The following is a 26,801-nucleotide window of genomic DNA, read 5'->3' as shown; positions in this document are numbered from 1 at the left end:
CCATTAAGGTTCAGACCATTTGGCAGAGGGTACGTGCCCAGACTGCTTCAATATCATCAGGGACTGATCACAGTAATCCTCACCATCTATTATGTAATTAGTCAGTTTGGTATTGTTGAGACTTGCCAAATTTGTATTTTTTATATAAATTCTGTAGTCTTTATTAATCTTGACAAATCGATCAATCTGGTTTGTATGGAAGAATGTTTCTTGTATATTAAAATTGCATTGGCAATGGTTAATATCTATTCCTTACATGTTGCTTTATTATACAGTATCCGGGGATACTTAGTAATGTTCAACTTTTTAATGTAAAGTATCAACATTGTTTCCGATAGAATATTTAAAAAATAGACACAAATAATGTCAATAATGTCTAACATTAATAGTACGTCTGTCCAATAAATGATACATATGAAAAAAATATGAGAAGCAAGAGATTAAAGCAAAAGTCTCAGTCACACGTCATTTCATTTGAATTTATTCATTAGTATTAATAGGAGAAACAACTGAGGTATTAAATAGATATTTAATTTGTAAATTTATCTCTCCAAAAAACTTCAACACACCATACAAATCCACCAGCCCATCAGCCTCATGTATGGCTGCATTCTAGTTTAAGTAAGTGAAAAGGAGTTGCCACTGTGGCAGACTGAAAGTCTGTGAATAAATCGATTAGAGGACTCGCTTGACGGATGGTCCCGTAAGGGGGACAGGGCAGACTGAGGAATTAATTTGGCTGGTGAGAGCTGTGTCAAGGCAATCCATCTCCCAACAAATTTGGCAATTTCCTCCATCCCGCTGCATAATCAGACACCGGTCTCCTCTGGATTTTTAAAGTGATGATGCATGTGCCGACATATTTCCTCTGATGTGTTAGACATGATTGTTGATAATGAAGAACAAATTTGTTTAGAGAAAAAAAGGTGTATGGAGGGCCGACCTAAAAAACGAAGCAATTAAAGGATTTAGCAAAGTAGATACTAGGCCCTGTAGGATAGTGGCCCTTAGGAACAACAACTACTCCTGATGCTAGAAGCAATGCATTCTGTAGAATTGAGTCCTCCAACGAAACTCTAACTGTCTAAAAATAAAGAAAAGTTATAGATTCTTTCAGTTCATGGATGTTATGCAAAAGCAGCTGTGATACAGTGTGTCTGCTAACAGTGAATCTGGACAGCTCACCAATTACAGAATCTGTTCAAGCCTGTAAATGATAATTCAGCCATGGAGCTTTAAAAAAGTCTTCAGCTTTGATCTTCAATGAAAAAGTGAATTTGTCCTTATTCACCTTCAACTTTCATTTATTTATATAGCACATTAAATGCAAAGTTTTGCCCAAAGTGCGTAACAAAATTTAAAACCAATGTTATAATAAAAACACATACATCCAACATATAAGAGGGACAGCAATAAAAACAGATCACAGCCATGAACCAAATCACACAATCCCTACCGGGATTTAAAAACCTCTACAGATGGAGGCTGCCGAATGTACAGGGGAAGGTTGTTTCAATTGGATGTGAAGCATACATGTCTCTGCCTTAAATAAGTGTGTGTTAAAAGAACTGCAGCCTGCCATAAGCTGTTAAGCTGAAATAGCCTTCAGTGCCGCCGTGACAATCTAGACCTCATTTCTGTAATGAGTGCATCACATTAACAAGTAATAATTGGATGCATTTCCAGACTCATCCTAACACTGAAGGTCAGAAAGAAAAGTACAGAGGGGAGCTTGCTGACTAAGTGGTGCAGGATATGTTTATTTTTATTGTGTATATGCTTTTTATTAAAGGGATGATTTTAAATGTTTTTTAAATTTGAATTTATAAAGAAAATTCTCTTTTGTTGGAAATTTTTCAAAAGATTTGACTATTTATGAAGGTGTAGTCAATGCGCTGACAATAGAAAGGTGCCGCTATTTTGTTCAACCCATAGTTGCATAAAATATACACAGATCATTTAAAATGATATAGGAAACATAACATATTTGACCTACCATTGAAACAACTGGTCTGTCTATGCCATGGCTCAAAACAACGACGCATTTTGAGTGTTGCGTCAATATGTGCACACTGCCCTCTAGTGAGATAAAAATGGTAGCACAGCAGGTATCTCAGTTAAATTTATTATTATTGCAGAGCATTCATGAACTTATATGAACCTAACATATTTGATCAAGTACGTAGTCTTCCTTGAGTTTAATGTTTTTGCTCGGAGCTCCTTCTAATGACCGGTCTGCTTGAGCATTCATGAGATGCAGGACCTTGCAGTGGTATGTGATAGGTAAGTAATGTAAATAGATACAAGCTTAGTTTAGACATAAGCCAACATCACGAAAGACTGAATATGGAGATTATATGCTTATATTCTGTAAATACATGTTTTTTATTAATTTTCATAGACCATCACCTGTCATCAGTTCACTTACCGTAACTTTACCATACAACCACCAGAGGGCAATCTAGTTAAAACAATACTGTGGAACAGGCACTCAGTGGTTATAATCTGTCAAAATACACTAGTTCAACTGTTTAGTCTAATCAATTTAATCTTAATACTTGCACCACATTATTCTAATACGTGGGAAAATATCAAAAACAAACTTGTGATAAGTGGTATACTTTCATGTTTTGACAATTCATTCCTGTGGACTGCAGGTTTTAGATGTATTGAAAAAAGTAGTGTTAACTTTGTGTCTGACAGAGAAATGAAAAATAGATGGGTTTGATGGTGAGTAAAAGGCAATTTTCATTTTTGAAATGATCATTTTCAAAGTCATATGCAAATCACAGCAACAGGCAGGAAAGAACATTTAGGGTTGTGTAAGCTCGTCTTTTTAAAAAATCATATTTACAGAAGTTGGAACACACTACACAGATCATGTGCAGTACAAAACTGCTACTAATAGTATTTACATGCATCCTTTAAAAGCTTTCAGCAGTCACTGAATATAAAGAAAAACAGAAAACCCCCACAATTTTATAAAACGTATAAAATCGGTCTTAATAAAAGACTATAATGTGTATAAAGAAATATTAAAGAAAAGCGTGCTGTACAAAGCTGGCAGATTTGTTTCACTTTGACGTTCCACAAAGAGCTGTAAGACGATTCTGCAAATAGACAGAAGAAAAAAAAAATGATGTTGCCACTTTTATACAGGTGCCATTTATAAAAACAGGTTAAATTCAGTACACTCAAAGAACCCAAAAGAATGAGGTGAACAATGCTTTCCTGGTAGTGATCATTAAGAATTAATTAACAGCAACACATACCTGCAGGTTTCTTATCCTGCGTAGTGCTTTCTCATCTAGCTGACTCAGATCCACAGAGTCCATCTCACTGGCCAGCAGCTGAATGCACTGTAATAACAAATAAAAGATGTTCACCTTGTGTGACATAAATGCACAACTTGCTATACACAATAAGCAAAAACATGTACCTCTCCATTTCCGAGTGGGACGCTAATGACAATGTCTTCAGCACTCCCTGCAATGGGTGAGCCATTGACAGACATGCTATACACCTTCTCCTGATGCCGTGGAAGTCTGATTGCTGGAGTCTTTGGCAATCTGCCAGAGAGAACGGTAGTGCTTTACATACAAGCTTAAATGTAAATCTGTACGGGCAGAGGTTACAATCAATGCCACATGATGGCAAGAGTACGTATTTACCTGGAGTCAAATCGTGGTGTAATGAGTGGCGTTGGGCCAATGACTGAAGACTCTAGAAAAGTTCTAGCAGGGGTGACCAGAGGCTTTCTTGTAGACCTATGAAGGGGAAAAGGCAGTTCAATGGTTTTCTCAAGGGGTAAAAATAACTAAAAAGATCAAGTAAAGTGTGTAATTTCTGCAACCCATTGAATTGCAATAACTTTTTTGCCCAAAGGTAAGGAAGCCCAGAGACCCATGAAATATTTTTTAGATCATAAGTTTTTGAATAGCTTCTGGGTATTAGTTTACTTTAAAAATTATGGCATGTAAAATAATAAAATATAAGTCTTAAAGTAGCCCATTAATCATTTCTGTTTCTTACTTTCGAATGGTGCTTCCCTGCACGCTGACAGAGAGAGCTTTAGCCTTCCTGGAGGTCGAAGGTGCCTTCTTTGGAGCTTTCTTCTGCAGATTAAGAAGACATAGATAGCTTTGTACACAGACAGCAGACTATCATGATTTCTCATTACATTTCAACAAGAGAATAAAAAAAACATAAAATAAGTTTGGTTGGTAAGTTCAATATAGGGGGCAATTCAAACTATTAAATAGTTGTAATAGTTGTTATTAGCATGCCTATTATTGGCTGTTTATTAGTACTTACAAAGCAAATACTCTGCATGACCATATTCTACATTCCTAACCTACCCAATACCTGAACCTCACAAATACATTACTTACTACTAATAAGCCACAATTTAGTTAATAGCAAGAATTGCCCCTTGTACTTAAGTATGGCAAAAAGTTTTCCTTCTAGTAACCATGCCAACATGATTGCTTTTACGTGCACTCATCTATTTATTTGAAATGTCTGATATCAAAACAGCATAATGTAGATCACGGAGCTCACTAACCTTCTTCACTGTAGATTTCAGGGGTGCCGTGTTTTCATCATCAGAATGTGCACTGTTTTTGGCTTTTCATAAATAAAGAGAGAGAGAAAAAGCAGCTTAACAAATGATGGCAAGTACATTACAGAAGTTAAGAGATGGCTGTGAAACGTACCTTTTGAAACAACTTTGGAAGAAATTGTATGATTCTCGGAAATAGCAAGTTCAACCTGTGCAGCTTCCTCTTGCACCTGCATGCACATTAAAGATTTCAATCAAGATCAGCTTAACAAAAAAATAACGTTAAGCAATAAACAGATTAAAATGTGAAAACGCCTACCTTTGAATCATCGACTTGTGACTTTGGCTTGTCCAAATCTTAGAGAAAAGCAAGCAATACAAATCATTAGAAGATATTATTAAAAGGGAAGGTTAGTGTATGTGTGAAACTTTTTAATATGACGTAGATTTAAAGGAAAAAAAACCTAACCATCTCTCTCTAAACAGGTATTGTTCTGGCTTTTGTGGAAACTAGTAACCTGGAATTAGTACCATATGACACATCTCCGTATTGCTCGGTGAACTCTTTGTAAGTCACTTTGGATAAAAGAGTCTGCTAAATGTAAAATGTAATTTTGATATGCTTAACATGCGAAAGAGAAAACTTCTACAATTAAGAAAAAAAAACAAATTCCCTTAAATCTAATTTCTGCATACAAATGTATGCTATACAAAAGTTTAGACAGGAATTGAAAACACAAAAAAGTTGTACATGGTATAATACATGTGGAATTACAAAACATTCTTACTGCAGTATTCAATCCAGTTCATCTTCCTCACTGCCATTGGCAGCTTTATCAGTGCTGTTTTATACAGGTTGTCTGCATCTTTCAGAAGGTTGTTGGTCTTTTCCTTTAATCTCTCAACAATGGTGTGAACTGCAAACATAAAATACATTCAAAACATTCAACGTCTGGTCCCAAATACAAATGAAGCATTAAGGTAAGCAAGTCAGCAGGAGCAACAAATGTATGACCTTCGTCGTCAAAATCTAGCAGAAAAGCTTCCAGTTTGCGCGTCTTCGGATTTTTCTTGTTTTTTGAAGTCTGTGTCCGTTTTCTCGGTGCCATGTTGAATCTGTAAAACAAAAAGGTCAACATTTCTTAAAGCGGAGTCGACTTTAGATGTGTGGTGTAGAAATATATTAAATGTATGCGTAAAAAGGTCGTATGTTTGGTTATTTATTCATTTTACCTTAATAATTCCTCGTCTCAGCCGAACTATATCCCACCAAAGCGGTCGCAACAGTTGTTGAAGCTTCTTTTCAAATGTATCGCTACTGTGTTTCTCAGCCAATCAGCGACCAGGTGTGACCTTCTCCTTGTAACGCTAGCTGACTCTTGACCAATAAGATAACACCACACTAAACCGGAAAAATTGAAATCTGTCCAATGGTTGAGTGTTTTGTTGTTTCCGCAGCAGTAAGAAAGAAGCCGATTGGCGGATGGTTGCACTGTCGGTGTGTTACAGTCACATCGTGCTTGTCTCTGTTATCATCACATGTGTGCATATATGATGAAACCGATAGAGTTTATGTACGCTTATGTTTTGTAAAATAGATAAACTTGTAAAAAATGATACCGCGTGTGCAATGTTAATGTTATTTTGTGTATACCTTTAATAAACGTATCGCACCAAGGCGCTTTACTAAAGCCTGCTTCTGTAATGCTGTAGTTAAATTCACAGGAAACATGTCTACCGTTTTAGCGTCGTTTCACGAACAGCTTCACAAATGCTTTGAGATTTTAAAAGTGAATAAAAGTATTTGGGAAGGGGTGTTAGTTGAATGTACTTCTATGATGAGCTCTCTCGGGAACCTCGCCACGCAGATAAAGGCGTTGAAAAACGTGCAGCTTGCAAACACACCTCTGGCCCATTTCCCTTGTTTACAAGAACGACTTCATTATAAACTCTCACTGGCTGTGGATACAGTTCTGAGAAAGTTAGATGAGAAAATGTAAGTCCTGTTAAATATTGGCAAAAATAATGCTTCTTTAAAGCATGTCTTCACCATTGTGTTGTCTTTGTTGTTAGGGATGCTCTTCAGACAGCGAGGAACACCATCAGTCAACATGTGTCTGCTGCTTTCCAGTTCTATGAGAAAAACACACTTGACATTGTTTGTTGTGTCGCCAGATCAGCCACGTGTCCCTCCATCGCAGACATGTTAGAGTGGCTTCAAGATGCAGATCGTCATTACCGCCTCCAGTATCCTCTGAAACCATTCTGTTATAGGTTACAGTGTGATTGGCAATACATTTGTATATGATGGACTACATTCACAAATCCTGTTATGAGTAAAGTTTATGAATCCGTTTGAAGTATTTATATACCAGTTAAGCCTTGTCAAACAGCACAGCACCTTCCTCAGCTTCATGCTTAGATTACTGCAGAGAAGAAACTTTCTGCAGATGCTGACACCCAATGATCTTACGTTAATGGAAACCGCACCAAAGAGATGGGACTCTTTGCGTTTACCCAGTAGAGAGGAGAGAATTGGGGGTATTTCCACTGTATTCTGTATCATATGAGGTTACATACTTTGGCTCATTTTACATCTGGTAGTAATGGCTGTCATGGGTGATTTGATCAGGGCACAATATAGGTGTATACCTACCATACATTAACATTAATAATCCTGTACAGAACATTTTTCTTATGCATGGCATCGATATCCAGATCATATGAAAGATGTAACTGTAATATTCAGTTACTACAATTAAAATAACTAAGTATTACCATTCATGTTTATAGACACAAACAGTCACATGACACACTGAACTTGATACAAAAATGGCCTGAAGTATTGCGTAACAGTTTGTAACCCTTTAGATTCTGTTGATATATCTCATTCATTTGTATTTTGTTCATTTATAGTATGACATGCAACTTTATAGGTGTCACACAGGGATTGCAATTGTAAGATGACCTGTAACAAAAGATATATAAATTTACATTTGTATTTGTTTCATAGTTTGTGTTGGACATTTTTTTTATTAATATTACACTTGTATTAATATCTTGTGTATTTTTTGTTTTTCAGATGCACTGTGTCAAGTATCCTTCTTAATGGAAGTGTCTTCCAAAGCTCAGCTTTGAGATGATCGGTAGGCTATCGGCAACATCTTGTGTATGATGTTGTTGTTAGGACCACTGGAGACCTAAAGAGAGACATTTCATTACCTGGATGTACCTGGACAATGACAAGGACTGTATATCAGATACAATGTCAGGCACACTGAGAATTGGTTTTATGTAAAATAATGAATTAAAAAAATATATTGTATGAATCCACGAAAACCACAGTCAGTCTTTTATTGCTCTGAAAAATATAAAATTTTCTTGTTTTTACTCAAAGAGATTTTCATATGTCCACTTGATTGGGCTGTATACGTTTAAGAGATACTGTGACTGTCCACTGTAGTGACCAGTATGTGCAAGGGTTTGAGAGTGCGTGTTTATTCAACGCACACAAATAAAATAAGATGAAAAAATTGTCACGTCACACTTTTATTTTATTACATGGTTTAAAACTCACATTTTCAATCAATAAATAGTGAAATCATGCAGAAACATACACAGTGAGTTAGTGGTTTTATCTACTGACAACAGCACTGAGCTGTGATGTCAATTAAAGACTAGTTATTTTATAGAACAGTGAGAATGGGTGTATAAAGTCAATACTATTGGACAAATTAAAATAAATTAGACATATATGGTCAAAACAACTTTAAACAAGGTTCATATAAATAGTGGAGCGTAAATTAATCAACAGTTCTCATGAGAGCATAAAATACGAAGAGACTAACAAGCAATGCTGAAAATCTTGGACCCACTGCAATACTACTATAGTTCTAACACACGGAGAGAGCTTTGTGTACAACAAATGTAAATTAAAGGTGTACCCAGTATGTTTCACATTTAAAAAGTTTTACCTCTGAATCAACAATACTTCTCTAAGATATTTAGAATGATGTACATTCAAGTGAGATGCAAAAAGGGTTTTGTTCTAAATAAAGTTGGACCTTGGGGAACACCATGTTGAGATCACTGACCCGCTGTATCATGCAGTGTGACTAGTTTATTTTCTATAAAGCTGAATTATGCATTCTGTTATGTTAAAGTAGAGAGATAACATTGGGTGAACCCCTGAAATGCATTTTCTTCAGCAGAGACTGACACACTTCAGCTTTAAGAGTTTATCAGACTATTCCATTATTTAAAGCACTACATTAACATCTAAATAAACAAGCAAACCAAAGAGTATACCAACAAACACAATATTCATATTAGACACAATGTAATAGCCTAAGTGATAATATGCATCATAATGTGTGTGGAATCCCCCAAATCAAAACAGAAAGAGTTATTAAGTAATGACAGGAAAAGCAGGAAAGGTATTGACTGGACTTCAAGTGGCACAGGTGAGAAAAATGTCTCAGTCCATCAAAACAAAACATTTACTGAGTGCACCTTTAATTCCCAATTACATTTCTCTGCAGATGTCTCCCTATTCATCCTTACCGCTTTAAATCATGAACATCTGCTTTCATTTCCCCCTAAACATACTCCTTAAGAGGCAAGGAACTGTTGGTGATGGGCTTGGGAGGATCGGATGCAGAAGGTCTTGAGTTGGCAAAGCTACGGCCCATGTACCCCCGTCTGTACCCTTCTCTCTCAAAGTGCGGGCAGGTGCTGCTCAGAACCGCACCACTAATCATAAGAATGACGGCTGCCGCCCATCCCAGATAAATGGCCTGACCCAGCTCCCGCTTGTTCTGCAGAGGAACATTGGGATTGTAGAAGTCCTGCACCACACTGTTTGCTGTCCAAGATACGGGCACAAGGACGCACAGTCCCGTCAGGATGAAGAGCACCCCACCGGACAGAGCTATGCCGGCCTTGGCATGGCGATCGTCCCCGGCGCAGGTGGTGCACTTCATGCCACAGCAAGAGACGGTGCAGGACAACCAGCCCAAGAAGATGGCAATGCACATGAGAGCCCGTGCCGCCTGTATATCAGGCGGTAGAGCCAGCATGGAATCGTAGGTCTTGCACTGCATGTGGCCGGTGGTCTGATAGATACAATTCATCCAGATTCCCTGCCAGACGATCTCTGAGGTGAGGATGTTGCTGCCTATGAAGGCTGTGACCTTCCACTGGGGCAACGCCGTCACCGCTATAGCCATTATCCATCCTGTCACAGCACAGGTAAAGCTGATCAGTTGCATTCCAGTGTTCACCATACTGCCCCCCTCTGAATACCACGCCTCCTCGGGCCACAACCTCGACGACACCTTTCCGCTTAGAGAAGGTCCTACTATGGATAATTCTCTCCCTCTTCTCGGCTTACAGAGGCTGGCACGATTGCCGAACCTCTACTTACTCCTGGAAAAGCTTTTTGGTCCTTTTCTCAAAACAATGTTTCGTTTGGCCGCATTATAGGGCGTCCCTGTTTGCGTCCTCAGACTGTTGCGTTCACTTTCCTCTCGTCTTTCTGTGAGGTGATGAATAGTTAAGCAATCCCGAAAACTCCTGGCAATTTTCTCAGCTCAGCCACATGGAACTGACTGAACTTCTAAATTTCCACCACCTACGTCCTACATCCACAGACGCTGCTTGCTTCTCGTTCTCTTCTTGGTAAAGAAAGATCTACTCCTATCTCTGGGACATACGTCTCTTATGTTGGTGTTGCCTTCCCAAAATGGGTCACCCGGATTAAATTTGATACTGTAACATGGATGCCGTTGCTGTCCGAGATGGATTACCTCCAAAGACGAAAAAGGAACAATATGTCAAAAAATGTATCCAAAATCAAGACAAACGTAAAAAGCCTTTGTAATTCTCTCAGTTACGGCTAAATTAAAAATCCCATCGAGGACGCCAAAAAAGTTTGTCAGATATGACACCACGTGGTGTCGGTGAGAAAGATATCCAAGGGTCTTCTTTTAGGCTGTGTGTGATGTTAAAAATCTGCAGGAGGGTCGAATCAAGAGCAGTCGAAACACAAAAAGGGTGCTGTGCCTCAGGCCACTTGAGGAAAGACAAAAGCAGTCTCCTCTTCTCCTCTGCAATAAAACCTTCAGTGGTTGGTTATTTGCAGTCGGAGCGCTGATCACCCATTGGCGGCCGAAACACTTATAGGTATTTCAAGTGTGCCGGCCTGAATCAGAGAAGGTCCCACGAAGCCAGTCTCATCTTGAAAAGAAAGCAAATAACAGTGTATAGAGAGAGACAGGGAGAGAGAGAGGGGAGGGAGGGCGAGCGTGGTGTCTGTTCGAGGATCAATTTACACAAAACAATCTAGGGGCCCTTAACAATGGGGCTTAAAAATGGTCAATTCTTTTAAATAGCCGCTTCTAAAAATGCTTACGCTTACGTTAGTTTTGACAGAAAACTGCTTTCAAAGAGAAGCTGGTCAAGGCTGTTTGCTTTTGTGGTCCTGTATGAGGGTGCCAAGAATGAATCCACATTGCAACTGTACACCAATAAATTTCTTATTAATATAAATCTCTATATTGTGAGTTTAAATGGATAGTTCACTCAAAAATAAAATTTCTGTGATTTACTCAACCTCATGTTGAACACAAAAGAATGTTTTTAGAAATGTCTCAATGTGTCCACACAATGAAAGTCAATGAGGACCAGTGTGTTTGGTGACCGACGTTCTTCACCACATATTTTGTGTTTCGAGATTAAAGAAATGTAAGATTTGCCATAACATGAGGTTGTGTAAATGATGAAAGAATTTTCATTTTTGGGGTGAACTGTCCTTGTAATGGCTGTGATGCGGGAGGTATGCATCAGTTTACAGCAATACTATGTTACTTTGCAGGATTATTATAGGTGCATATTAAATTAAAAACATGGAAATTAGTCAAGTTTTCAATTTCTTCATTAAAAAAAAGATGTCATCCCGCTTTATAACCTGGAGACGTTGGTGTCTATGCGTATGAATTAAATATTATGGGTGCAAGATATCTGGATTACGTTTCCTTTTGTTGCTGCTTCTCCATGGCAACAGTGGTCATGACGACAGGACAGAGTAAATGACAGAAGGGGCATAAAATAGAGGGCAGACTGAAGGTACATAGAATCTCTACACAACTGTATCAGAAAATAGCATTTGCACAGATGTGTTTAAAGTCTTATGTGTTATCAACAGGTAATATCCAATATTTTGGTGCTTTTCAAATGATCACATTTCACAAAAGTAATTTATATTTTACTCCAGAATGAAACGCGTGCTTTGTTTCTATGAAAACTACACTTGTAGGATATAACTTGTTTAATGAAAACCCAAAAAACTATTGCAGCTGGTATACTTCTGAACACAGAGTTGTTAACTTGTAGACCTTTGGAAGTGTTGCCATCTAGTGGGAAAACAACATCAGTTTTGATGCAGTGGCATCAATGTCCAAACAATATTTAAATGGATAGTTCACCCAAAAATTAAAATGCGGTCATAATTTACTCACTGGATTGATATGTCAAGAGGGTATGACTTGCTTTGTTTTTTTGCAGAACACAAAAGATTTTTAAACAACGACAGTACTCATTCACCTCTATTGTATGCACACAAAACCAATGCAACGCATTCACTTTAGATTATTGACATTTTTCTAAATCTCTTTGTGTTCAGCTGAAGAAAGTTATACAGGTTTAGAAATGACAAGAGGGGGAGTAAATTACAGGATTTTTATTTTGGGGTAAACTTTCCCATTAAACCACAACAATAAATATAAATTATTAAAAAATTACAAACTTTGGCAGCAAGTCTGTAGATTTTATTTATTTATGCAATAAATGACATTACACAGAGCTGTGTGTTATAGGCATAAAATACCGATTTATTAATTTGCACAATAACACAAATATTCCCTGCAGGCTAAAAAAAGGGGAGTTTTTTAAAAATGTCACAAAGCAATACAGCAACTCATGGGGCACCCGGACAGGAGAAGCTACAGCAGCCCTTCCCAGCAGGTCAAAGAAAGTGCCCACTATTGCTATCGGACAAGTCACACAGCTCAGAACAGCACAAAAAAAAGCTACACACCAGTAAGAGAAACAAAATAAAAATTAAATTACAATACACATTTGTCAATTAACAAAGCCATATATATCAAATAGGAATAAAAAAAAAACTCATGCTCTCTATTAATTGGGCCAGAGAGAATGGGTTAAAAAAAGGTAAAAAGAGGTAATTTTTGTGCAGTGAACCCTCGGGGTCCACCACATGCGGAGAGGAAGTGCATGTGTGGAGGTGCCACGGCACTGGAGGGCCCAAGAGCAGAGCCAGAACAAAACAGCAGATGACATGGTACTTCATCAGTTATATGAAGTAAAGAAGGGGTGAGAAGGTCAGTCTTAAGAAGGGCCCTGTGATTGAAGAAGGTACCTCGCTTGGGTCGGAGCCCCCGAAGACTGGCGTCTTCACCCCTTCAACACCCACGCGTGTTCCTCATCGAGTTACTGACGTTTGTGGAGGAATTTGAAAATCTTGTAAGAGACCGGACAACATTGCTACTAAAAACAGTCTCACTGAATCAATGTACAAATAGAAAAAACCTCTCCTGTTTCATAATAAATATTTTCTGAGAGATTAGAACAATACTCTGGCATGCAGGCGAGCACAGTCTAAATTTGAAAATCCACAGAGCTAAAGAGCTAGTCCACCATATGCACATTCCCATTGATTGATACAAGCAAAATAAGTACATAAACACAAACAGCAATAGGAATCCAACCAACAGCCACGTCGACGAAAAAGTATTACAGCTTTTAAATGTTCGAACTTTTGGGTTATATTGCTTTGCAATGATATCATGACTGGAAACTTGAATTAATGCCATGTAACAATTTAGCCTAAAAAGGACAGGTACACTACAGTCGAACGAGATATTCTCTGGAAGATGTGACATCAAAGTAACCTATTAAGTATTTTAAACATTTGAATCCGATTTATTGCATGTGATGCCCTTGCCCACTTTCTCTTTCGTGGTGCCAGCGTCTACGCCAGCGACAGGCTGCTGCCCAAACTCATTCATGACAAACCTACTGCTTTACGGATGGTTTATTACAAAAGGGTTTTTGCAGAGCTGCCCGCCTGCCGAGGCGTGCACGCCGGAGACCATCAGCTGCCCAGTATCAGTCAACCGGGCACCGCCGTTCATTCCAAAGGCAGTGCTTATGCTTGTGTCATAAAATGTATGGTGTCCTATCTTTTATACGTAAAGAGAAATGGTTCCTCGGATTTATATTATAGATTCAAGTTCATATACACACACACACACATAGAAGTATTAAACGCACTTTTAAGTGTAAAATTCTGCCGGTATCCCCCCCCCTGCAAAAGTTCTGATTTGTCTCTCCTCTTTCTCCTGACACCAATCTGACCCATATTTTACTTCGTAAAGAATTAGCTAAAAACTTTGATCATTTTTCAACACATAAAAAAAACATCAAGAGGACAAACCTAAGCAATTTGGGCCTTCATTATCATGGCCACAAAGCTACAAGAAATGAAGCTGTATATTAAAAAAGACCTCTCCGCCTACGACCACATTGACTCCTGGATCACTTACAGTTACAGAACACATCAGACGAACGATCAATATCAACATGAACGACGAGAAGAACGATCATCTACTCTAACAAACTGTCAAAGTTTAACACAAAACTTTTATATTAAACTCTTACAAATCTGATTTGAATCTTATGTATAAATGCATAAAAGAAGAGAGAGTGCTGTATGTTGCGAGCCTAGCCTATCAGGCGACGTTGCCGCGTCCATGACTGTGCAATGGCCATAACCTTTCAACCCTGTAAAATAACTATCCAAAATAGACGTACGTGTTTCCAGATCTGCCACAGGCAGAATGGCACATGTACAGTCCTGTTTGCCCAGGTCCCATCGGCCAGAGAGAAGACCATGGGTAATATCACTGCTACACAAAACCATCAGCTTATGAAAGCCTGTGAAATCATGAAATATGCTTATAGAGTTGTAAATAGTTTATATATTTTATATATCTATGTGTGTGTTAATATAAAAGAGGCATTTACAGCAGTTTGCGCCTAGAAATCCCTTTAAAAGTCAGTGGCCTGCCATGAGACATGAATCCCCACACACAAACACACAAATGCATACGTACACACACACACACACACACACACACACTCACACACAACGGGAACAGGTTATGGGCATATTTACACCCAGGTCACCTCGTTTGTAAAGACTGAGAGGAAAAAGTTCAAATACGATCATAAAAAGGAGGAAAAAACAAACAATCCAAACCTTAAAGTCAACCCCACCCCCCACTACATGCAAGCCCCGCCCCATCCCACCCCAAAAGACATTTGACAAGATTCAGCCAATGGCGGCTTGAGGTAAAAGTAGACAGAGTCCAGCTTAGCTGAGAGAGCCAGAGCTGCCCTGACCAATGGCGCAGGTTTGCTCACACTCAGTGTATCTCACAAATTTAAAAGACATTCAAAATCAACAAAATGAAAGTTAAAATGGCTCAATTTGACTTTTGTTTGCATTGGAGGCCAGAGGCCTCTCAGTGCAGGACTGCTGGTAGAGGTTGGTTCGTCTGAGGCCCGACCGAATACAACTGGACTCACGTATAGCCCCCTGGCTTCAGGACTGCTTTGCTGCAGATGAAGACGCGACAGAGAGAACAAGGAAGAGAGAGAGAGAGATTGTAGAGGGAGTGTAAAGGTGCGTCTCCTGTTGGTTGACATCAGGCAAAGTACATGGTGTGCTGGGTGTCATAGTGAATCTGGACCGCCTTAGCCAGGGCCAGAGGGTCTCGGCCATTACTCTGTCCTGATACATGACTTCCTTCAGCACTAAACAGAAAAAGACGACAGAAGCGGAAAGCGTTGACATTGATTTACGTCACAAGAATTAATAGGAACAATTTACCCCAAACAAATTAAAAGCAGTCATGTTTTTTAAAGCAATTAGAATTTTTAGCTTCAGTGAGAGTTATAAGCACTTTTTATACACTTGGCTAGTCCCCATCCCCATGATGGAATGGCTTTTATATTACCACAAACTCACTGGTTTGATTCAACACATCACTTTAACGACAACACTCATACACAAACATGTTTCAAACCTGTCATGGTCTTTGTCCACTAAATGGTAGCGGGCACGGAATGCCACGAGCCGAGCATAGTAGGCTGGTGCTGGGATGGAGACGGAGCGGGTGCAGCGCACATAGGTGTGGCACAGCTGGTAGGTCAAGAGCTGTAGTTCGTCAGCCGTGAAACAGTTGTCATCCCACAAGACGTGATAGTGAGAGGGACGGCTTGTTCCCTGCAGGGGTCAAGAAACGCACTTGTTTATCCATTCAGGTCGATGGCAATATATACACGTGCAGGTAAAAAGAGTTCAGACTCACCTGGATACCAGCATGGCTGCACAGGTAGAAGTCAAATTCTGAGGGGTGTGTGATGGTGCTGTCCACTGTAGTGCCAGCTGGGACATTGCCACTCTTTCCCACCTAAAGGGGGTAGAATGAGATGTGGATACATTGTTTTCCCAACAAAATTACAATGTCGAAAATGTAAAGCTTGTTAGCACAGACTTGAAGGCCTCTTGATAACTCACCCGTTCAGCTTTGTCAGAGCAAAAGAGTCGAGTGTGATGCCGTTTTTGCACTACGATGTAGGTGATTCCTGGTCTATAGTCCTCCTCTAGACTGATGCATGCTTTCCTGATGGCTATCAGCTCCGGCCATGCGACCTGCACAAAAACCAGCAGCATTAACTTATATAAGCCCCATCATATACAAATCAAAACTTCACAGTTCCTATTCTGCTAACTCACCTGCTTCATCTGTCCCTCAGACACTCCTCCGCGGTAATAGATGATTCGTGTGGGCTTGAAGCGAGTCGACTTGTAGAACTGAATGAGCAACTCTCGCACCATGTTGGTGAGGTCTTGGATGACCTCCTGGCTGAAGAGCTGTTCCTGTGACAGGTCCTGGCGTGAGGTCTGCACTCGCACGGTGGCACAGTATCGGCTGGGGTGTCCATCCATGCTTCCCACGACAGCTGCGATGGACGGTTTCTTCCCGTCGCCAGCTGGCGGGTGAGTGACGTCGGCACCCAGGAAGATGACTGGCTGCTGGAACACGGAGGGCCTGGTTGAAGGAACACAAACATGAGGGAACACAATGGAGGTTTAATTGTTTAGGGCAGTGGTTTTCAATCTTTTCAGATCAAGGACCACCCTTAATAAAATGTGTTGTTCCAAGTAATACCTAATGAACGCCTTAGAAAAAAAATCAAATAAATAAACATTCAAATGAATAGTAGAGCTGTGAATCTTTACACCTCGTGTGTAATTATTAATAATAAAATCACTTTTTTTTATTTACCAGCTGTTTTCAAACTATTTTACACTAATGTTTTTCAAGTTAGTCAGCAGTAATAGTGGACACAAAACACTTTCTGTAGTGCACAGTAAACAGGGCTCTGTAAAGGACATTACGGGGGATTTATTGACTTTGTGAGGACTTGCATAAAGACTACAAACTGATATTGGAGACAAACAATGTGGAACGAATATTTAACACATTAGATAAATAAATAAACGTATACTTAAACATCAAGAGAACAGCTATATATAACAAACAGAGACTTACACTTTACTGCAGTGGCTCTTGTCAAAGCGACGAGTCAAAAATACATTGCAATGCGCGCTTCATGGATTTAACCTCGAGTAGGTGCAGACACGTGCTGAAATAGCACTTTTACACAATTACAACAGCGGTTCAATTTGCAAAAATACAAAAGAAACGTAATAAGAGAGAGAAACGCACAAGCGCCTGTCTGCTGCTACCGCTCTGTGTTTGAACTGCCTGTCACGAGCCTAAGTTACATCGACCAATGATAAAATAAACAATTCATACAACGATTTAAAAATTGCATATAGGCTGAGATGTATTCAGTATTTATCAATCATGCATTAACTTTTGAAATAGTATTTAAAACACAAAATGTTAATTAACATATAGTTTTCTATCGTGTCATGTACCACCGGGGCCTCATAAAGTTCAACAATAGGGACGCATACTACCGTTTGAGAACCACTGGTTTAGGGCCTTTCTAGTTTGACAAATTCAGTTTGTCTGCATAAAAACACTCCGCTTATAACTGCGTATGATCGTTGCTAGGTGACAAGGTCATTTGGAGTGGACTAAAAATGGACCGAATATGCAAGCTATGTTTGGTCATAATTTACATTTGGATTATAAAATCGTAATAGAAAATATGTGGGCTTTCATGAAAGTCCTCAACAAAAGAGGACATGTTTCTTAGTAACATCCAATGGTCCATAAAGGCAACATAGAACTTACCTCTGATGTGGCACCAGTACGTTGTTGATGCCTCCCAGTTTGGCGTTGATCTTGAGGCAGAGATTGGACAAGGTCTGAGGGGAAGTCTTCACCACATTCTTCACCTGCACGCACTGTGTGGCCATTCCCAGCAGAGTGTCTCCCACACGTTTGACCTCGGCTGAAGAAACACACAAGCACAATAAAGCTCATTCTCAAAACCTTTGCTGGGTCAAATCACAAGCACACGGGATCTGTTTACCATAGACAGGAGTTTTCCCAGGCAAAATGACCACGATGAGCTGTAGACCCACGTAAGACATCTTCAGATGTTTGAACATCGGCTCCACACTGTCTGCCCCCTGGGCGTACTTGCAGAAGCACGGCTGGCCTTGGATAGGCATCCCTGCATCCTTGGAGATCTTGCGAAGCTGGTCAGTGAAACTCCTGCAAAACATACAGAGGATCCCCATCATTTTGCATGAAATTAATTTGATGTAAAACAATGCATTAAAACACCCTGCACTCACTTGAGAAGGTCCTCTCTGCATTGTTTCTGAGGGGCGAAGCAGGCCACGGCCCACACCTTGATCTCGATGCCAGCGTAAAACTGCTTTCCCCTCATGTCCCAGACACCCTGGTTGGGCGTGGCCACGGTCTTGTTCTGGGGAGAGAGTCCCTACACTCTTAGTGAACCCCTCGGTCTAATCACGAGCACACACATTACGCAACAACGCAGAAGATGCAGAGAAAAGACCTACTTTAATTTGCTCATTGGTTAAGCCAAGTTAAGATACAATACAATGTAGAGAGCTATGAAAAATGTACAGTTTAGTAGAACTGTAACAGAAGTTAGCTTTACAGTTAAGTGTTAAGCTAAAGTAGTCTGTAAATTAATGCAGTAACAACCTTTGTTAAAGAAAGAAATGCATGAATATAAAACAGAACCGCTCCAGTGTTCAGGGCTTATGGGATGATGTAACATTGAGTGCCAGTCACATAATTCTACACTACTGCAAGTGATTGAGATTCTGCACCAAAATAAATTGTGCCAACTGCCAAATTATTGGGTTTCCACAGAAACATGCATGTTTTCTTATAATTCTGTTTTTATTATTTCAGTTTGATATTTATACAGTGCATTCTTATATTACATTTGTTTTATTCAACTGAAGTTCATAAGGCCTGAAACCTGGAGTGGTTCAAAACAACACTAAGTGATAAACATTCAGCATATTCAAAGCACCCATGACAGGCAAGCAAGGAGAAATTAGTTACTCCCAACTATCAGTTCAGGCCCAAAACATTAGAAAATTCAGTACAATTTTCTTGTCCACTGTCTCAAATTCAGTGCATAGTATAGGTTAAAGAAAGTTATCTAGTAGCAAAGACTCCAGATATCTTTACAATCAACAGTTTGACATAAGCAGACACATCAGGTGAAGGAAAAAAAATGTTCAGTGTGCAAACAAAATTACTTCACGGGAATGATGATAAGACTCTTCTAGAGGGTAAATTTGACCAACATAGGAAAATTGTGAAGAGGGTAAATTGATTCATGAATTACTCAACCTCAAGTTGTTCCAAACCTGTATACATTTCTTTGTTCTGTTAAACAAAGAAAGAGTTTTGGAAGAATGTCAGCAACTGAGATTTCTGGGGCACCATTTACTACCATTCCTAAATTCTTCAAGATATTTTAGTTTTGTTCAACAGAACAAAGACAAATGTTACAGTAATTCGTTCTACAATGGTAGTCGATGGTGACCCAGAAATCTCAGTCGCTAAAATTCTTTCAAATATCTCCTCTTACTAAATTTGGAACAACTTGAGGGTGAGTAATTCATGACAATTTAAATTTTCGGGTGGACTATCTCTTTTAAGTTAAATATCTCCTTGTATTACTTTAGCTAATGTTGTAGCCTCAAGGACTAAACAACAGTCCACGACACCCACATTCACAATGGTCCAATCACCAATTAGAATGCTAAAACCACTAAACTAAGAGAATTATAAGAGTAGCATTAACCAAACCGCACCGATGGAGTCTGATCATTATTCCCTTGGTTCGGCCATTCACCCCACAAAACACACAAGCACTCCCAAATACACACATCATGCCATTGATCCCGGCCCACCCGCAGTCACCCTGCACCCGAGCCCCAGTACTCACCCTGCTACAGTCCCTGCCAGTGTCTGTACTCACCCGGCCCCCATACTGGAGCATGGGCGCTGGGAGGACCCGCCCAGTCACCTCGGTCATATCATTGTGCACCACAATGCCAAACTCTTTCAGGTAAGGGTCGGGCCCGCCCACCATGCTGTTGCTTTTGACCTGTAAGGGTTCATAGGAGCTTTAGTTACAAATCAAAATTTAATTCATACACTTGATTTATAATGTTCGTTATTTTATGTTTGTTTTTCATACATGTAGCAGCCGTTTCCTAGCAACTAGGATGTCACGCATTTGGCTGGAGCGAGTTCGGAAAAAAAGGATGTATGGTCAAAATTTGTTAGAGCGGTTTCCCAGACAGGGATTCTCTTAAAACAGGACTAGGCCTTCGATAAATCAGGATATTGAAGTCTTTTTTTAAAACATACTTTACAAAAAACTTTACTGGTGTGAATCTTGAGACAATCTCACTGATATATTTTAAGATATCCCAGTATCCAGTTGTTTTTGATCAAGACACCTCTAACATTTAAATTAGTCTGGGACTAGGCATAATCCTTGTCCGGGAAACCGCCCTGTTAGATTTTATTAAATCATGTTGTTTCCTGTTACAAAGCCCTTGGTTTTGAATACGCCCGTACAAATGCCACAGGTCAAATCATCACGCAATACCAAATCAGAGATTACACAACTTTAAAAGAAAGAAATAAAACATTTTGCCACATTAACACTTTCTAGAACTCACCAATCTGCTGATCTCTTCCTGTCGGTCTGGGGCTGAGCGAGCTGTGGCTTTGATCATGGTTGAAGTCTGATTATCTGTTAGTTTCTTTATACAGCGCTGTCCTGCAACTATGTTGCAAACCTTTACACAGTAAAGACGAAAGTCATTGTAGAGTCAAATGCAATTTTGTATGCGAATGTAAATGTACGGCTCGCGGGAAACCCTTTTTATGATGGCTCTTACTTCAAGGGGCAGGTATGTGTGCTTCTGTTCCTGCCCCACCTGAAGGCAGGGCAGGTGGGGGTATTTGAGCTGCAGGCTGTACTTTTGTTTGAAATACTGGGCGACTGTACACTCCATAGCTTGACCATTCTCGAGCTGCAAAGGAAATCTGGTGGAACGGGCAGAAGAATTGCATAAATTGGTGTATAAGAATCATTTTCACAGCATTTACACTGAGAAAGGCTCTTCAGAATGAGAAAGGCCCGGCACATTTTGTAAAGATTTTAAATTGAACACTAACGTCTGATGGCTGGCTGGGCGACGCGTGACATTGCACACACGGTACTTCCTCTTCATCTGACCACAGTGTGTGACCTCAACTTTCAGTCCTGCTCCCACAACAACAACAAAAACTATTTAGCAGTTTTACTAAAGCTCGAAAAGCAGTCTTCACTCAATTGCAAAGCAAAACACATTGTATTATTAGTCAATATGTGCAAATCTAAATTATTACACCTTCTTGATTGACCCCCTCACCTCGGATCTCCTTGGTGAACTTGACACGTTGTGAATCTGTAAGGGGCTTGGTTTGCTCGTTGATGTTCTGGATGTCTAGAACCTCACACATGAACTCGATGACGGGCTGGGCTCGGTAAAAGGCTGTGGCTGACACTGTAAAGTACAAATATTATGCATTGTGAGAACATGACCCTTGCAGTAGAGATACATATAGAAGGAAGAGATTTCTACAGACAAAACCACATACCATCGATGTTGAGCATCATGTTCCACATCGCTGGACGGACAGACTGATGGAACCCGAACCACACCTCCCTCCCACCCCCCAGCGGGTGATAGTAACCCTCTGGTGGAGAGAAAAAGGAGCGACCCACTGGAGTGTACCTGGATCAAGAAACAAAATTAGATTATGTCAGTACGGTACTTGTTTTTTTTCTAACGATAGTTAGCAGTAGACCATTTAATGCATGAGAAATAACATCTTTAATAAATATTAGAGCTAGAAATATGCATGATTATTCAAAGCTTACATGGTAGTTGCAGCCAAGCAGGTTCTACTAAATTAAGCCTTCAAAAAATATATTCACTATAAATAATTTGTAATTGGGGCAAAAAGGACTGTAGAGATTTACCGCATGGAGGGCAGGTGGCGAGTGATGACATCCAGTGCCTGTACTGAATCCTCTGGAACCTCATTCAGGTGACCGGACAGAGCTTCAAGGAGCATCTGCAGACTGACCACCGAAACCCACTGCAGAGACACCTTGAAGGTCTGATCTTTCCCTTCACCTGGCAACGTCACCTCCAGATCCACCTGAATCGGACACCAAGGACACAAAACGCATTACATACAGAAACACGATTCAGTGACATCACACAGTGAATAGTGCTTTCCTTACCCTGTCTCTTCCGATGGGTAGCGGATGAGCCGTGTACATGTTCCTCTTGCCATCATAACCAGGCTGCCGGTCGCCAAAGATCTGCATCTTAAAATGTCTGACCATTGTGTCCACCACCTCTCTGTAAAATTAAACGCCCCAAAACAGCAAACAGTTTTACCAATATGCACACAGTCATTGCAATGAAAATGTAATATAGAGCCTGTTGAGTGCGCCTTATCATTTCAAGAACAAAATTTCAAGTCCGGTCTGCTTGAACGTTTCTTCAACACACTCACCTGTTGACCCTGCGGGGTCGCTTTTCAGGCTTGATGTCGATGTCATAATGGTAGACATCGATCTTCGGGATCTGCACCTGGAAGTGATTCGCCAGAAGGCGAATCGGCTTCCCCACCGTACCCAAGCCGGGCCGGCGTGGTGGCTGGAAAAGGGAGGTAGGGGCAGGCGGGCCTAAAAAAAACCAAACACATTCAAGTGTCAACATTTCGTTCCATCACTCAATGTCTGAGCAGGACTAAGAGACCCAACATATAAGGAAATGCCCTTTAACTTCCTGAAAAACACAATACGGTGAATGTCCAGCATTTAGACACAGCCTTGACATCCAAGGTCTTTGACCTTCAACCAGCCAACGAGATAAAGACGACATGGAAGCAACAATAACGGCCAATCATTAATGTTCTGCAGCCGCCCCCAATCCACCCCACACAAGTTGTCCAGACAAAGGGTCGCGTTTCCATAGCAGTAAACCAGCAACAGGGTCATGTGGGGGAAGGGGGTAACTGCAAAATTTAGCTGGCACTACCCGCAAAATGGCATTTGAGAAAATAGCTCCCTTTTTTCTTACAATGGAAACCACATAGTAACCACAACGTTTTTTTTTTAAATAAATAATTTAGCTAGACTGATAAAACAGACAGATAACATTAAAAGGACTGATAAGAGTGACTTTATGTATCAAAGTACAGCAGTTCCATTTTGTTTCTAATATGTTTTTATAATGAAGCGGATAAAAACAATGCAATATTATATATTGTTTTTGCATATTTTCACAATAAACTGCTTCATTCCCTTTTTTGCACTAGCACCAAAAGGGATAGTGCGCCCCAAAATGAAGGTTCTGTCATCACTTACTCACCCTCTTGTCATTTCAACCCTGTATGGCTTTCTTTCTTCTGCAAAACAAGGTGATATTTTGAAGAATGTTGGTAACCAAAAACCACAAGTCAATGGGGACCAACGGTTTTCTTTTACCAACATTTTTCAAAATATTTATTTGTATTATGGAGAAGAAAGAAAATCATACAGGTTTGAAGTGAAATGGCTTGAGTTGGGTGAGTAAATGATGACATAATTTTCATTTTGGGGTGAACTCTCTTTAGGACAAATGTCCATGGAGGAAACACTGTAAGAATTTCAATGCTATTCCTCAAAGCAAAGTCGAGGGATTGCATTGGGGGATGATACTGGGGCCTATCAGAGTGAGTTGATGCACCCCTTTGTCAAACTTTATCAGATCGCTGAGTGGTTTTGCAGAGGTCCAGGCCCCTCGCAGACCTACACGCTCCAGTTAGCACACCAAGCAGCAAGAAGAACAATTGGAAGCCTTTGAACCGCTCTCCTGTGCCTAAAACACAGCTTCCCCCTCCTATAAACATTTTCTTCATATGGTCTGATCATAGACATCCATAGCACTTAAAGAGCTCGAAAGAGGATGGGTGAAACCAGCATAAGGTCTCTAACATGCATCAAAAACAGAGAGGTCTCTAAATATAGGCCACTCAGCTGTTACGCTTCACACCAAGATGGGGTGTCAGACTCAAACGCCAGACGGAAAACTGAAAGTGGGCAGCTATTACCTTCAGTTCAAAATCAGTGTTGAACGCCCCTCATTATTGAGTCTGGACTTCCTGTGGTATCCTAATGCTTTCTATAACATTATGAGTAAAGTAAGCCCTGAACAAACAGGCACTAGATTGCTTCTCTCTGGGGCAGAACATCAAACTGATGGCCCAGCATTGATTTGAAGTCAGGGTATGTCTGGAATAGATAACATTACCATTTCCTGTATGTTTAAATACTCTTAACATTGGCTGTAATAAAAAAGAAATTAGCTGTAATTCATTACAATATTTATTTATATGTAAAATACAAACTCATGCAAATGAATTGATCAGACAATCATATTTTATGATTCATAAAGAAAAGAAAAGCATTTTCGTTTTAATTGTGTTAATTTTGGATAATAACATAAAGAAGGGTTTAAATTCATTAAAAATCATAATTTACTTTATGCAAGTAAATAATTTATTACATCACATAGTCACAGCAACCATGCATGTAATATATGGGGGGCACAAGCTTAATGTGTCAAGCTATGAGCTCTACCGCCTAAATGGCACGATAGGATTAAAGTGAGGGGCAGCTGGATCCAAGCGATGACTGGGTAATGGTACAAAGTCCCATGTCACATGGACTACCCAGATGCTGGCACATACAGTCACACACAAGACAATTAATAAATCTATTCTCAGATCTGTAGGAGGCTTCAGTCACTCAGCAAAGCCGAGACTCTTTGCTCTTGATTCAGATGACTTATCAGTACTTATTAACAACATTGTGCATGTGGGTGTTCTATTGACTAATACACTTTCACCACCTGTATGAATTATAAAGGTGCAATGATGCAATGCAATGAGCAGGAGCTCAAAATTTTGCAAATGCATAATTTACAAATAAACTGATCTCGCAAGCACTTTAAAGAGCGTTCTTTGCCATGGACTGATATTGTGCATGTGTGAGGCAAATAATTCTTATCTAGACATGGACATAAACAGTTTTAACAATATTACAGGATGTAGCATAACATTTTGCGTGTTTCTTAATGAGCAATTCTTTGTTAAGAACAATTCATAAAGTTAGACTGTTTAGAAGGTTTTAAAATGCGTTTACAGGTACTTGAATCATAAAGAAGCCAAAAGACCTGCAGAATTATCGAAAAAATAACTCGAGATGCTTCAAGGAGTTATTAAATGTTTCCAAAAGAACTGATGCTTTAACAGTGGTCCGCTACGCACGCAAGAGACATGACAACACATGCACGTGCGAGTTTGCCAAATCCCAGTATGCGTCAGGACTAACACAGATTTAGTTAGATAGAGAGGAAAATGCGTAATCTTACATGACAATTCCTTAACATGGACTCGGAAACATATCATGAAGTTCAATGCTAAACCCTTTCTTTCAAAGGTCACCGAGTTCATTCTCACAATGTAAACGACAGGCACGGTCGATTGTTGTGATAAAGGCGCGTAGAGTCGAGTCAACCATTGTGCTTCAGCATTTGAGCATAAACAAATGCACATGGGGATCTTACAATGCGCCAACAATGAACAACACACCAGCGCGCAATTCAATTAAACAGCGCGCGAGCATTCTGTTTGTTTTCATGCTCGAGCGACATAACGTTATATATATAAACACATCGTTAAATCCCTGACAGGGACGTGTTGACTCACAAACAAACGAAAATAACCCGAAATATCCTGTTTTTAGAGATCGTTTCGTGCAGTAACAGACGTATGAAGAGAAGACACGGAAGGAAAATGCGTGTGGTTAAATACCCACCAGCACACAATGCCGTACCGTCTTCCGCACTGGGCTCGATAAACATACTGCCAGCCATTTAATGCTCATACGGTGATACACACGCATTTGTTAGCAACACACATTCCCGTTAACCTGTGTAAGGTCTAATTATCAACAGGTTCATGCCATTAGTCCGGTTTTGACAAGCGGACGCGGGTTGATAGGGTGATTGTTTTCATTTTTCCGTCGAGGCCTAAACAGCGCGCCGCCACGGGCCCTGGTAAGGCAGCGCATCGGCCCACACTACGCTGTCACTCGGGTTATTTTCGGCACTTACCGGGTCCGAGCGCTTCCATGGCCGAGGGCTCTCTCTCCGTCTCTGTCCCGGCCTGGCGGCTCCGTACCGACACTGAAATTGGGGGCGGTATCTCGAAGCTGAAAGTGGCTAATTTAAGAAATGGAAGGATGCGTAGATGTGCTGCGTTCTACTCTGCCTGCGTTGTCTACTGAGTGATTTAAAGCAGATCCATGGGATTTGTATGTGCGCATGCGCGGGTACGCGAAATTCGGTTGGTCGATTGCGCACATTGACACACAAGGAAAACGATAAAGGTTTGGGCGGTGATATCCACACACTCAGATCTACTGGCTCTCAATCAAGTGGATTGGTGTTATATAATGTGTTTTTTGGAGCAGCCTTTTGGTATTAAAATGTTTTAAT

General features: G+C 40.1%; 4 protein-coding genes across 7 annotated transcripts; 1 reads left to right on the top strand and 3 right to left on the bottom strand.

Moving 5' to 3' along the window:
- Positions 1–2,730: 2,730 nt before the first annotated feature.
- On the bottom strand, positions 2,731–5,894 carry cdca8 (cell division cycle associated 8). The gene is made up of 11 exons (XM_056741321.1): positions 5,795–5,894; positions 5,577–5,677; positions 5,350–5,478; positions 4,881–4,918; positions 4,716–4,791; positions 4,565–4,626; positions 4,033–4,115; positions 3,672–3,767; positions 3,440–3,569; positions 3,273–3,359; positions 2,731–3,110 (listed from the first exon to the last, which is right to left on the bottom strand). Exons 2-11 carry the CDS (start codon positions 5,668–5,670, stop codon positions 3,075–3,077), a joined length of 831 nt encoding a protein of 276 aa, XP_056597299.1. The 5' UTR covers positions 5,671–5,677; positions 5,795–5,894; the 3' UTR covers positions 2,731–3,074.
- Positions 5,895–6,030: 136 nt separating this feature from the next.
- On the top strand, positions 6,031–8,087 carry c19h1orf109 (c19h1orf109 homolog (H. sapiens)). The gene is made up of 4 exons (XM_056741322.1): positions 6,031–6,557; positions 6,635–6,808; positions 6,984–7,102; positions 7,644–8,087. The coding sequence occupies exons 1-4, from the start codon at positions 6,292–6,294 to the stop codon at positions 7,697–7,699; spliced, it is 615 nt and encodes a 204-aa protein (XP_056597300.1). The 5' UTR covers positions 6,031–6,291; the 3' UTR covers positions 7,700–8,087.
- Positions 8,088–8,204: 117 nt separating this feature from the next.
- cldn35 (claudin 35) lies at positions 8,205–12,283 on the bottom strand. The gene has a single exon (XM_056740755.1). It carries the CDS (start codon positions 9,844–9,846, stop codon positions 9,160–9,162), a length of 687 nt encoding a protein of 228 aa, XP_056596733.1. The 5' UTR covers positions 9,847–12,283; the 3' UTR covers positions 8,205–9,159.
- Positions 12,284–12,377: 94 nt separating this feature from the next.
- Positions 12,378–26,585, bottom strand: ago4 (argonaute RISC component 4). Of its 4 annotated transcripts, none has more exons than XM_056740751.1 (18): positions 26,418–26,585; positions 22,771–22,942; positions 22,493–22,613; positions 22,226–22,407; positions 21,841–21,977; positions 21,612–21,746; positions 21,376–21,463; positions 21,096–21,243; positions 20,874–20,993; positions 20,129–20,290; positions 18,486–18,634; positions 18,218–18,402; positions 17,977–18,136; positions 16,443–16,758; positions 16,224–16,358; positions 16,015–16,116; positions 15,730–15,929; positions 12,378–15,457 (listed from the first exon to the last, which is right to left on the bottom strand). In XM_056740751.1, exons 1-18 carry the CDS (start codon positions 26,434–26,436, stop codon positions 15,349–15,351), a joined length of 2,640 nt encoding a protein of 879 aa, XP_056596729.1. In that variant the 5' UTR covers positions 26,437–26,585; the 3' UTR covers positions 12,378–15,348. The 4 variants fall into 4 exon arrangements, with proteins under 4 accessions (XP_056596729.1, XP_056596730.1, XP_056596731.1 ...); XM_056740752.1 differs by having other exon boundaries at positions 18,486–18,619; XM_056740753.1 differs by having other exon boundaries at positions 20,162–20,290.
- Positions 26,586–26,801: the final 216 nt, after the last annotated feature.

Source organism: Triplophysa dalaica, chromosome 25 (genome assembly GCF_015846415.1).
Source record: "Triplophysa dalaica isolate WHDGS20190420 chromosome 25, ASM1584641v1, whole genome shotgun sequence".
In the NCBI taxonomy this organism is placed as follows: Eukaryota; Metazoa; Chordata; class Actinopteri; order Cypriniformes; family Nemacheilidae; genus Triplophysa; species Triplophysa dalaica.
Note: the sequence above shows the minus strand (reverse complement) of the source record. Positions and strands in the feature narration are given on the sequence as shown.

What these genes read in the sequence shown, in the direction of transcription:
- cdca8 (XM_056741321.1), bottom strand. Translation starts at nt 5,670, where the DNA reads ATGGCACCGAGAAAACGGACACAGACTTCAAAAAACAAGAAAAATCCG. An exon ending in CACAAGTCGATGATTCAAAG is followed by an intron (nt 4,792 to 4,880) that starts GTAGGCGTTTTC and finishes ATGTGCATGCAG; the next exon opens with GTGCAAGAGGAAGCTGCACA. An exon ending in TCCCACTCGGAAATGGAGAG is followed by an intron (nt 3,360 to 3,439) that starts GTACATGTTTTT and finishes TTGTTATTACAG; the next exon opens with TGCATTCAGCTGCTGGCCAG.
- c19h1orf109 (XM_056741322.1), top strand. Translation starts at nt 6,292, where the DNA reads ATGTCTACCGTTTTAGCGTCGTTTCACGAACAGCTTCACAAATGCTTT. An exon ending in AGAAAGTTAGATGAGAAAAT is followed by an intron (nt 6,558 to 6,634) that starts GTAAGTCCTGTT and finishes CTTTGTTGTTAG; the next exon opens with GGATGCTCTTCAGACAGCGA. An exon ending in TAGAGAGGAGAGAATTGGGG is followed by an intron (nt 7,103 to 7,643) that starts GTATTTCCACTG and finishes TTTGTTTTTCAG; the next exon opens with ATGCACTGTGTCAAGTATCC.
- cldn35 (XM_056740755.1), bottom strand. Translation starts at nt 9,846, where the DNA reads ATGGTGAACACTGGAATGCAACTGATCAGCTTTACCTGTGCTGTGACA.
- ago4 (XM_056740751.1), bottom strand. An exon ending in GTTCACCAAGGAGATCCGAG is followed by an intron (nt 21,464 to 21,611) that starts GTGAGGGGGTCA and finishes TTGTGGGAGCAG; the next exon opens with GACTGAAAGTTGAGGTCACA. An exon ending in TGCAGAGAGGACCTTCTCAA is followed by an intron (nt 18,403 to 18,485) that starts GTGAGTGCAGGG and finishes TATGTTTTGCAG; the next exon opens with GAGTTTCACTGACCAGCTTC.